The 12,606-nt window shown below is 44.0% G+C and overlaps 1 protein-coding gene across 5 annotated transcripts in view; it reads right to left on the reverse strand.

Moving 5' to 3' along the window:
* The window catches only part of plekhh1 (pleckstrin homology domain containing, family H (with MyTH4 domain) member 1), a 47,040-nt gene that overhangs the window by 17,103 nt on the left and 17,331 nt on the right, over positions 1–12,606 (reverse strand). For all 5 annotated transcript variants that reach the window (XM_018734269.2, XM_018734277.2, XM_029258663.1 and 2 more), the window contains exons 3-8: positions 5,772–5,834; positions 3,763–3,912; positions 3,539–3,622; positions 2,850–2,931; positions 1,702–1,881; positions 686–1,530 (exon numbers count right to left, since the gene is read on the reverse strand). In XM_018734269.2, coding sequence (XP_018589785.2) covers positions 686–1,530; positions 1,702–1,881; positions 2,850–2,931; positions 3,539–3,622; positions 3,763–3,912; positions 5,772–5,834 — 1,404 coding nt within the window. The remainder of the gene's footprint in view (positions 1–685; positions 1,531–1,701; positions 1,882–2,849; positions 2,932–3,538; positions 3,623–3,762; positions 3,913–5,771; positions 5,835–12,606) is intronic.

Genomic DNA, 12,606 nt, shown 5'->3' on the forward strand with positions numbered 1-12,606 from the left:
GCCGCAAAGTTACAAAAATATAGCACATGCAGTAGATTCTGGGCCATTGGTTAATCTGGGTAGCCATTTACTGGGGACAAATCTTAAAGAACAAGAACAAATTGAGATAACAAGCAGAATTTGTTTAGCTTATTTGAGACACCTTGCTTTTTAGTTGGGACAGTGACTGCTAGATGGTACGCTAGCGATCACTGCAGGTATATGGCATGTGGGCTGACTACAGCGCCGAATTCTACAATCGTACGTGTTAAACAGGAGCAAGAGTACTGGAAAATACGTGAAAGACAAGAGACAGCATCCCAAAAACATGCAAATTACTCCAAAATTATTAACTGTTAAGATGTATGTTGTGTTTTATATGTACATTAAACTTTTTTAGCATAAATATTTTTCTCTGATTTGTGTAATTTGTTCCTGATTTTTTTTAATTATTTTTTTTTGCTCAGTAAATGGTAGTATGTCTTTGTTTTACACCCTTTTAACTCCTTATATGAAACTTCACATAATTGGGACAGCTGCTAAATTAGGCCAAAGTATTCTTGTCCCGATGTGTCCCAGTTAACTGGAATTTAGAGTACACAGACATTTACACCTGTCCACCAACACTCTTATTTGATATATGTTGTAAATTTACTTCAGTTATCAAAAACCTAGATCAGATCTTTCCTTCTAATGCCTGTCTTACCCATGAAGGAAATCGGTGCAAGGGAGGTGTAGGGGGTTTCAGGACTTCAGGGTCCAGAAACTCAAGCTCTTCTGGAAATCCAGCAAAGGAGACCCTGTGGGATACACCAAGCCCCTCTGACCCATCCACCACCTCCATCCTGTCGGGCAGTTCATCAATGTCAGTCTCCTCAACTTGCTGTGGTGTAGACAGGGTGTGAGCAGAGCAGGGGCAAAGTGGCAGCGGGGAGCCAATGTCAACACTGACGGTGGTTTGATGAAGGTGTTCTGAACCAGGCTGTGGCTGACTGTGGTGCTTCTTCACCAGCTGGATGCTGTCACGAGGCATGAGTGGTGTACGCACTTTGGGCAGCGTCATGCTGACCCCTGTGGACTGTATTGGGGGTGGGGGCAATGTGATTTGGGCTGGGGTTTTGGGTGTGAGGGTGGGTGTGCCAGGTGGGCTTGGGGCGTGAGTCTCACTTGATGAAGAGGAGGAATGCAGTCGCTGGGAGCGGAACTTGCTGTTAAGCTCGTCAGAAGAGCGGTCCCTCTCGGAGGGGTAGTTCTGTCCATTCCGGCACATCTCTGAATGCTGTCTGCCCGCAGTCTGCATCACTGAGGCTTCCAGCATGCAGCCCATTTTACTTCCTTCTCTCGTCACCGGAGAACTGCCTGGGACACCCAGAGCCCCTTCTTTGGAAGCCACAGGAACATGAGCCTCTGGCACAGCCATAAAAGTCTCGGAGTCCTCTTTATCTAAAACAGGCCTATCAGAAATGGAGCACATAGGAGGGTCAACTTCCTCCTGGCAAGGAGCACTATGAGGTGGCCAATCTGATCCCTCCACCCTGCTCTTCTTTAGATCTGTAGAATAAATGGATAATAAGTTAACAAAACAGACCATTGCCAGATTACAGAAATACTTACACATGAATGAGTGTCACACAAAAACCTTCTACATGCATGAAGTCTTCTGCACACACAATGAACATTTATTGTGCACAGAACCAGTGCAAAAAGAATAAAATGTGGGACCTGAAGCGTTGGGTACACAGGCATGGGGCAAACGTGCTCCAGGCTGTCTCCAGTTCTCATCTGGAGTGGGTGGGGTCTCAGGACAAGCAGTGGAATGTAGGGGACTGCAGGGAACCAGATGAGTGTCACCAGAAAGAGTAGATGCAGGGGATCGAGGAGATATGGGCCTCTCCAAAAGAGCTGTGAGAAAACAGTGAAGGGTAACTGAATGACTGTTTCAGTCAACTTAGAGCTTTGAGACACACCACAGTTATACAATGGAAAAGGCTTCTCTGGAATAGTATCAAATCTGAAAACTCAGATTGGACTTTTAATATATAGATTTTTTTTACGTTATCTGCATAATGTTTAATTACAAGAAATCTAGTTGTCAGTAGACTTCAACTTGTCAAACTGGACCTGCTGTCATATCCTCTTCCAAGGTACTTAAATTGTTTCATCTACTATAATAGTATAGCTAGACAGAGTAGGTGATAGAGCATGGTACTAATTACACCATGGTAATGGGTTTGATTCCTGTACTGCTCAGTGTCTGCTTTGTCCTCTTGGTAAAAGTCTCCCTTTACAAATAGGCCTGAGCATCACATGCAAGAGGAGCAATGCAGATTTTGTCCTAGAATACTGGACTAACTTTTCACTTTGGCACAGTTGGTTAACAGCCCATGGGAGTACACTAGTCAAGTGTACATGTGTAGTGTGGAATTAGAAAGGCATATTCCTGTCTTTTTGAATGTGCTATGAGAGGTGCTGCAGGGTTATGGAGTATGATCTCTGATACGTCAGATTAAATATATTATGTTGAATGGGTTCAAGCAAAAGGGGGTGCGGTGGCGCAGTGGGTTGGACCGCAGTCCTGCTCTCTAGTGGGTCTGGGGTTCGAGTCCCGCTTGGGGTGCCTTGTGACGGACTGGCGTCCCGTCCTGGGTGCGTCCCCTTCCCCCTCCGGCCTTACGCCCTGTGTTGCCGGGTAGGCTCCGGTTCCCCGTGACCCCGTAAGGGACAAGCGGTTCTGAAAATGTGTGTGTGTGTGTGTGTGTGTGTGTGTGTGTGTGTGTGGGTTCAAGCAATCCGAATAACAGTCAAGAGTATGACACAAAAATCACTGGGAGTATGGGGGGATGTATTACACTAAAAGAAGCTTCACTGACCTTGCAGCTTGTCCTGGAGGACTAGGATCTGCTCAGCCTGCTTTGTGTTTGCTATCTTCAAACAACTGTTTTCTGTCTCCATCTAAAGCCACAGAAAGAGGTACAGAGATGTCAGAGATGTCAAGTAATAAAGAAGGAAGAACTCTTCATAAACATCCAAGTCAGACTTGTGAAGTAACCACCACCACATCACGTCAGCAAGTAACAAGGAGAAAAGGATTGCCTTTGAGTTCTAGAATACACTGTGGGCAGGGGATTTGCTTTGGCAAGTTGACACTATTCATTACATTTGAGGACAGTGGGAAGTGAGGATGGAGCCCTAGAAATTTAAATGGGTAAGAACTGTCCTACAGGGATGGATTCTAAAGTTTTCTTTATTTTACATGTATTTATTTAACATGCTTTTCTCCAAAGCAACTTACAGTGTTAATCCAAATGCAATGATTTACCCATTCATGGAGCTGGGTAATCTTACTGAAACAATTTAGGGTAAGTACCTTGCTCAAGGGTACTATAGCTAGAGGGGGGATTTGAACCTGCAAACACAGGGTCCAAAGGCAGCAGCTTTAACTGTTTCACTACCAGCTGTCCCAAGGTGTTACCAGCTGTTTCAATATGAGGCAGTCAAGCAGATCTCTGAGGTAGTGAGTTAACTGGAAAAAAAAATTGATTTGTTCTTTGGATGTTACCTCCCGTAACTTGAAGGTGACCCATTCTTTTATCTTTGCTGCTTTTTCTTCAATTATCTTTGCCTCCTGGGCTCTGATCATGTTCTGAAAATATCAGGTACACGAACAAGACACATAAGATTTAAAACTGTAAAAGACTTGCAAGTTTGTAAACTAGGCAATAATTAAATATATATGTGTACATATATATACACACACACACACACAGACACATATACATATACCTGTTTCTCCAGCTGCAACTCCAACTTCTTTATTACCGTTTCCTTCTCTTGCACTTGGCTGGAGAGTTCTTGGTACCGCTTATATAATGAGTTTTCTGATTCGCTCGGCTGCACGTTGGCCGATTTAAGCTTTTCCTCCATTACTCGAACCTGTAAAGCAGCATCTCTTATTGCCAAAAAGATTACAAAACTTATTGCAAAACGATGAAATCTTTATTAGAACAGAACATCATTTTTGTATTTCAGACAAAATTTAAAAGTCAGAATAGACCACCCATTCTTTACATTCTGCCATAGAATTATGAATAAAAAGAGGACATTTTAAATTGATCTTGTCTGCCTTAACTTTCCTTCTGAAATCAAAGATAACAGCCCATGATGAAACTTGTGGGTATTTCAGACAGCAGATACATAAGTGATATGCTGCATGAATAAAAGTTCTGTTCCATATAGCAGACATCACCAATGTCAGGTGGCAGACGAGATCTAACAAGCATCTGTTTGGAATAGAAAATACAGGGCACTGATTATATTTCCAAAGCAGAAGTTATTCATGAAGACTGGAGTCTGTTGAGACAAAGTGCTACTCCAACAGTTATGAAGTAAAGTAGCAAGCTTTCCCTCTTTCATGCAGAGTAATGAGGAAACAGGTAATGAGGGAAGATGCGTTCCTTTGAAATTAGGCTGAACTGACAATTAGTCAATAATGACAAACTACTTTTGCCTAGATAAAATAAATAGTAAAAGACACATCACTCCAAATGAAGCCACAGATTATGGTCAAGTGACTCAAGGTGCACTTTCATTAGATTACTTTAATTTGATTAAAAAAACACTTCAGGAAATGTAGCTTTATCATTTTAAATTGCTACTGCACTTATATCTGAGGAAGCGTAGCAGCCTTCAGCTGCAGAAGAAGTGACCGCTCCTACCAACATTCATTCAGGCAAAGTGCTTCAGATATTTTTCTGCCAGGAAGCGTTCAGGTGTTGGAGGCACGTGTACAAATCGCAGCACTTCCTGTACCGTGAACATGTTCTTCACATGTGAAATGCACACACCTTTCAACTCAACCCACAGGCCTCCTTCTTCTCCTTTTTCTTTATGAAAAGTACTATGTCACTACTGTGGTTAGCCTCCTGCTCACCTCTGGGGTGCAACAGTGGTCCTATTGGACACTTTTTAAAAGCTGCTTGTATACCTCCACCTGAACTGAAGGATTTCTCACTTAGATGAGGTTACTGCAAATACTAGTTTGTTTGCAATCCCATCTGGGAAAGTCCTTTGTTCTTTCTTGCGTACGTAGTAGCTTTGATTTTCTGAGCGATAAGCTCTGTCTGAGTGACCACTTCTAAAAGATAAAGTGGAATGAGCACATAGAATGCTGAGAACATTGACATAAAGCTAGCAGTTATTGTATGATCTTTTGTCTTTTGCTTGCTATTCAGTTTATTCATTGTCAACTAAGCCCAGAGTCAATTCATAATACATCAATGTTAGTATAGTTTTACACTATTATTTATGTTTGCTTCTGAAAAGTCGCTACATTACGTTTCCTACAGACTTTGTTCCCACCTGTAAAAACAAAAATGCAGCAGAATGCACAGAAGCTGATCCCTCCTTTGTTCAGCTCCCAGAATATACGATTTGTGTACCAGGTTAGGTATGGTCAGTAAAGCACGAACATGACCATAATAGTTCAATGCGTGTGTGTGTGGACAAATGAATTGTATGAAATATGTCTTTCTGAAGAATAGTTGTCAATTTTTATATTCGTGAACAGGTGGACAAATAACTCATGTAATTTAGAAATCCATTCAATTAATGTAATAAAATTATAATTATTCAACTGATAATTCAATAACGTTAGAAACAAGTCATCAGACTGCCAGTATTTTCATCTGATCAGTATACCGTGCTTTTACCAGTTAAAGCCATCCTTGAGTTTACAGCCTAGAAAGAGAAGCACAGAGATTAAAATCAATTAGAAAGTGAAAGAAAGCAGGTACCTGTTTCTCAGCGATGTCTGCCCGTTGGTCTGCCTCAGTTACTCTCTGCTCAAGTTCCTGCATCTAGAGAAAGGCATTGGTAGGGACATGGTCACCATGGTTTCCCAACTTCTGAGTATCATGGGATAGTTTATAATCTCCAAGCCATACATAAAGTTCCATGCAATTGGCACATTTCACACACAGTATCGGTTTTAATTGAAACTTCAGGTATTGTGAGGCCCATTTATGCACCCTTCCAAAGAGGCTGAAAAGTTGTACAGTACGCTGAGCATGTTCAAAGCATGAACTGAACTGCTTAAGTTCTGCAAGGACCCTGTCTGAACTGTTATGCCTGCAGAAATGTCAACAAAGCTCTGTATAACACACAACCGATCCCCCCCAACAGAAAAGGAATGCAGATGATGGCTACAGTTTTGAAAAGGAAGGCAAGATGTGTGCATGGTCTCTGCTGGGTGGTGTCTCCACTCCTTGGGCAACCCCCACCATCCAGCATACAATCTGCCTCCCACCTCCAACAGACCACCATGGCAGCAACCAGAAGGAGGTTTAAGAGGGAGGTCTAACCCACCACAGTCCAAAATCCTTTCCCCCTCCCCAACCCACACACACACTCTTAATCCACCACCACCACAGGAACTGTGAGCCCCCACCAACCCACTGGAAGAATTTTAGGAGGAGACTGTGACAGGATTGAAGCTGAGGTCCCTTTCCCTTTAGCCTGACCCTTTCACAGAAATCCTGGGTTATATCAGCTCGGTAGCTTTGTCAGGAGAACAAATACACAAGGAGAGAAAAGAGACAAGGAGACGCTTAAAGACAGAAAGAGGCAGAGAGGGAGAGAAGCTGGGAGATACACAGTCCCTATGGGGAATGTGATGAACATCTCTACACAGTTCACTTTGCTCAAGTTTTATGTTATGGCTTCTGAAAAGCAGGGTTTGAAAAAACACAAAATATTAATATGGTTGAGTGGAACATTTTTTAAAGATTCTTACCCATTTTGTAGTTGACAGAAAAATAATCTACAATACAATCAATAAGAAGTTTCCAAACATCAACAAACATCGCCAACAAAGGTTTAAAGACCTCTCTTTTTAGTAGGAAGCAACGTTTTTAGGTTCTTAATATTTTTTTTTGGCAAAAAGGAACTTAGATAATGAAGACATAAATTAAGAACATACAAATGTGAGGCAATGCACTCCCTGTTGGGCCAGTGCAAGCTACTCATGTAATGACGTAATGACCTAATCACCACAGAGCAGGTCTTTAATGGACTCCCGCTCTTGACCAGGAGAAAACTTCCTACTCCTCCTTCTTCTCCTCCTTTTTTTATTTGCCAGCCTTAGTTTCTCCACCCCAAAAAGCACAGTGGTATTGCTAAGAGAATTTGGGGGGCACAGATTCCCAGCACCCGCTGACCAGACTAACATTCTGAAATGCAGATTACCCTAGGGGGGGTAGGCCTAAGGGCCTTGCAGTCCTACACTTCAGTCCTGACATTTGCTCTTTAAGATCAGATCAAAGACCTTACTAGTAGTGTGAAGGCCAAAAAAAACCACGTTCATTCAAACTTTTTCCTCAACCCTCAAGCTTTAAGGTTTACTCTGCATCACTGCCAAATGAGTTACTATCCTGATCTAACCACAGCCTTAGGAGTGGCAGTAGTTATTCTAAACTTTGCACTAAATAACATGACTCAGATAAACCTGGTTGCTTGTAACTGCCTTGCCAGGGTTAATTATTGTTTTTTAGTCCTAGCTGGATATACAACTGACATGTAGGCAGCAAAACAGTACTGTAATTAGTAACAGCCCAGAACAATTGTGTTAATGGATGTATCTCAATTTCCATTTTGGTACATGTAAAGACGGCGTGAGCAGTGATCTGTTTAAGGGCAAAAAAGTTTGTATATATTTTTGTATATTACTGCAGTCTATATTTGACTGAATGTCTTTTGTCATTAACTGTACATTGCAATGACCTGTTTACAGTTGCCATAAAGCCTTTTGATCACTAAACATCAGCTAAACCTGTTTTACTATACTCTAAATATAGAGGATAAACTTCAGTGAACAAAGTCATCTTGCTGTAACAGCTAAATGACTCAGCACACTCTACCAGGGACCATGAGGTTACAGTGTGTTTTGGGCAATCAAGTGGTGAAACCATCTGCTAAATGAATAAATAAAACACGTAAATGGACAAGAAGAAACCAAACTGTAGTTCAACAGGTAAGGGCAACGACACAGCTGACAACAACTTGGAGTATCCAAGATTTAGCACTCTAGGCTAAACACACTGACTCTGGATGGTCATGTGTACTCATTCTGAACATAATGTATCTGCATATTTTGTACTTGCAAAAAAGTAACAAATATCTACAAGGTTTTGCACTGTACAACCCAGTATGATTAGGGAGGATGTGATTACGTGTTATGTGTAGAATTATTTAATCACAGATTTGTTAGGTTGTAACTCACAAGACTCACACTGCACAGAGGTGTGGGATGGAGTTAACTACATGCCCTCACTGCAATATCTGTTTCTCATCCCAGGGAAACCTCCAAAACAGGCTGGTAAGCAGTGCAAAGCAAACAGAACACATGGCAGAGTGAGGTCTTAAACATCACTGATGATGAGAAGACACAGGCAGGCTTATCTCCAGAGGAGCCTTTGACATTTCAGTTGTTCTGTCCCCCAACTCTTAAGACATTTGTTTGCTTTTAGGAACTCCATAAAACTCAATAAATTTAATCAGAAGTCAGGCTCCATTTATCACACCTCCAAATAAAGTGGTTACCAAGAAACATGTTTTGCATCAGAGTAACACTGTTCCACTGTCACTGTATGCAATAAAAAGTCAAGGTATTGCGGTATGTAGAATAACCCTAAGAATGCTATTGGCAGGCTGCAGTAAGTCTGAATGACTGTGAATTTACCTGAAAAAGCAGGTAGAAACAGGCCCTTATAATCACATTATATCATTAGTAAACATTGTATTATTTATGCTTGGCTGTGGGTAATGTGCTGGTCCATGAGAAAACACTAAACATGTTCTTTGTCAAAGCTGTGCCCCCACAACAGCAGAGAGCATTGCAGTTAAGGACACAAAAGTTTCTAGTTTGCATCCTAAGAGGGGCCCTGTTCTAATGCTCTTTGGTGAGGCACTTAACCTGAACATCTCTAGGAAAATGTTATATAGATGGATGAAATTGTAAGCTGCTCAGAGAAGAACTATAATCATCTAATTTCATTCATTTGCATTTATCTTCAATCCATAAAGATTGTTGCTTTCATTGGTTTCACCAAGAGCATGGATAATGCTTATCAAATGCATCCCTTGAAAGCAACTGATGCGAAAACGTCGAACAAATACTGAAGTGGCAACATGTTTTGTTACACCGTCTCATAGACTTCCAACAGAGCAGGAGCAGCATTACTGGTTAACAGTACTTTTCAGAAAGTCTATTTCCCTTTGAGAATGAAAGCAGAGCAGGACAAAAGTAAATCATGAACATAAAATAGTTTCAATGCTGTGCACTAGGAGAAACAACTTAAACACTGAGGAAGGTTTCATCAAGTTCATTTTGCAATACATGTGATACAATACATTCCTTTCGCATTTCATAGTCTGCTGGTCATCATTTTGTCCTAAACATCCTTCGAGTTGAGTTTGTCCTTCCTTTTCTGTTATTACTTCAACAAATCCCTGTCCTCTCCTCTATGTGTGCTCTGGGACATGTGTGACTAATCGTTCCTTCAAGCTGAAATTATTTCAGCCACTTCTGACCCATTATGGTTGACCTGTACAGGGGAATTTGCTGGTGAATCTGTTTGACGTAATCTCCTCTTTTTATTGGCCGCCTGGTTCATAGTTTTAAAACAAACCCATAAAGTCCTTAGTTAATTGCCGTTAAATTCACAGCCTTTGTTTCTCCTTGGTTAAGACATAGTTGGAATATTTTGAAAATTTCTGCACGCATTCCACTGGCGTACAGTTGAGTGGCAGAGCTGGCGGAGTGTCTTCATTTGGGTTTGCTGTGGTAGCCTGGGAGGTCTGCCCTTTTCTTCTAGTGGGAGATGGAACTGGAAACTGGGAGCTAAGACAACCAGGCCCAGTAACACCTTCCAGCAAATGTCTTGAACACACCATGTTTTCGGCTTTCCTGTTCCCTGCACAAGAATCTGAGCAAGTCTCACTCAAGGCACGGATCGACTATACTGCATCAAACTCATTAGGGACCACACGCCTTAAACAGGTCTTGTATGTTATGCAAGCAAGAAAACTATATTGTAATTGCACAAAACTCTCCTCTCACCAGTCAGGCCATTCAGACAAAGCCGATGACAGTAACCTTATGACACGTAAGGCAGAAAGCTTGTAATCAACACTGATTAACCAACACTCGGGTTTCAGGTCTCGGATATGCCTGAGATCAAACTGGATTCGGCTGGCTTTCAGACCCCACGACTGTTGAGCTCAGCAGACAGGAAGAATGAAGGAAGCAGCCAACCGGAGATAACGTCAGACGGGGGAGATAACGACCTCATCCCGGGAACCGATAACATCCGAAGGACAGCAGGCATCCAGCGGCACTCATCGACTCTTGACAGTCTAGATGGCGGAGATGTCGACTTCTCGCTTCTCGCGATCATCACCTACCATCACACAGCACCGCACTGCAGTGCGCTCATCAATCAGCAAAACGGCACATAGTTACTGGGCCATGGAGCATACTGAGACTGCAGCCGGGAGCCTGAGGAAGAGACTCAGGTTCAGAGCAGATAAAAAAACTCAAGGAATGAAGTTTACTTAGCAAGAATTAACCATACCACTAAGAATCGTAGTTGTATGAAGTGTTTTTCATTTGTATATAGAGAACTTGTGCAAGCTACTCTTGCAAGAAATAATCCAGATATCATCCCCTCCCTTTCTTTAGGTAAGCAGTTAAGGGGTATTCACTAAGGAGCCTGCCACCCAATTCTCAGGCTTTAAAGTTTATCCTGTAATTATTAACACACCCAGATAAGCATGTTTATAGTTACTGTGATCTGCAGCTAAATCATTAGTTATAACCAGCATACCCGAGGTGAACTAAACTTCAATTTTTGCTGCTCTATCTGAAGAGAACAGAGAGAATGTCAAAAAGGAATATTTGAAATAGTTGAGGCAGCACTTAGAGCAGGTTTACAGTGGCGCTGTAGAATATGGCTCCCAGTCGCATTTAGAGTTGATTATAAAATCCTACTTTTGACCTATAAGACGGTGCATGGCATTGCTTTGGCTTACCTTTGTGAGATTATTCATTCTTATGTCCCAGGACGATATATCTTTCATTGGATGCAAAAACCCCTTATGAAGGAAAAAGCAAGGCGTCCGTTTACCCCGCCCGGTATGGGGTCACCGGGGCCCCACCCTGGAGCCAGGCCTGGGGGGGGGGCTCGCATGCGAGCGCCTGGTGGCCAGGTCTATGCCCACGGGGCCTGGCCGGGCTCAGCCCGAAGCCATAACGTGGAGCCGCTCTTCGGTGGGCTCACCACCTGCCGGAGAAACCGTAAGGGGCCGGTGCATTGTGAGTTGGGCGGTGGTCGGGGCCGAGTGCCCGGCCGACCCAAACCTCGGGCGCCAACTCTGGTTTTTGGGACTTGGAATGTCACCTCACTGGCGGGGAAGGAGCCTGAGCTGGTGCGGGAAGTTGAGAGATACCGTCTAGATATAGTCGGGCTCACTTCCACTCACAGCTTGGGTTCTGGAACCACTCTACTCGATCGAGGGTGGACTCTCCACTATTCTGGCGTTGCCCAAGGTGAGAGGCGGCGGGCTGGTGTGGGCTTATTAATAGCCCCCCAGTTCAGCCGCCATGTGTTGGAGTCTACCCCGGTGAATGAGAGGGTCATCTCCCTACGCCTTCGGGTCAGGGAACGGTCTCTCACTGTCGTTTGTGCTTATGCGCCTAGCGGCAGTGTAGAGTACCCGGCCTTTTTAGAGTCCTTGGGGGGCGTGCTGGAAAGCGCTCCCACTGGGGACTCTGTCGTTCTACTGGGGGACTTTAACGCCCACGTGGGCAGCGACAGTGATACCTGGAGGGGCGTGATTGGGAGGAACGGCCTCCCTGATCTGAACCCGAGCGGTGAGTTGTTATTGGATTTCTGTGCTAGTCGCGGTTTATCCATAACGAACACCATGTTCATGCATAAGGGTGTCCACCAGTGCACTTGGCACCAGGACACCCTAGGTCGGAGGTCGATGATCGACTTTGTAGTCGTTTCTTCTGACCTTCGGCCATATGTCTTGGACACTCGGGTGAAGAGAGGGGCTGAGCTGTCAACTGATCACCACCTGGTGGTGAGTTGGATTCGATGGCGGGGGAAAAAGCTGGATAGACCTGGCAGGCCCAAACGCATAGTGAGGGTCTGTTGGGAACGTTTGGCGGAGGCCCCTGTCAGAGAGGTCTTCAACTCCCACCTCCGACAGAGCTTCAACCAGGTCCCGAGGGAGGTGGGGGACATTGAGTCCGAATGGACTATGTTCCGCTCCTCCATTGTCGGTGCGGCGGTTCGGAGCTGCGGCCATAAGGTCTCCGGTGCCTGTCGCGGCGGCAATCCCCGAACACGGTGGTGGACACCGGAAGTAAGGGATGCCGTCAAGCTGAAGAAGGAGTTCTATCGGGCCTGGCTGGCTCATGGGACTCCTGAAGCAGCTGACAGGTACCGACGGGCCAAACGGAGCGCGACTCTGGCAGTCGCCGCGGCAAAAACTCGGGCTTGGGAGGAGTTCGGTGAGGCCATGGAGGAAGACTTTCGGTCGGCCTCAAAGAGATTCTGGCAAACC

Source organism: Scleropages formosus, chromosome 15 (genome assembly GCF_900964775.1).
Source record: "Scleropages formosus chromosome 15, fSclFor1.1, whole genome shotgun sequence".
Taxonomy (NCBI): Eukaryota; Metazoa; Chordata; class Actinopteri; order Osteoglossiformes; family Osteoglossidae; genus Scleropages; species Scleropages formosus.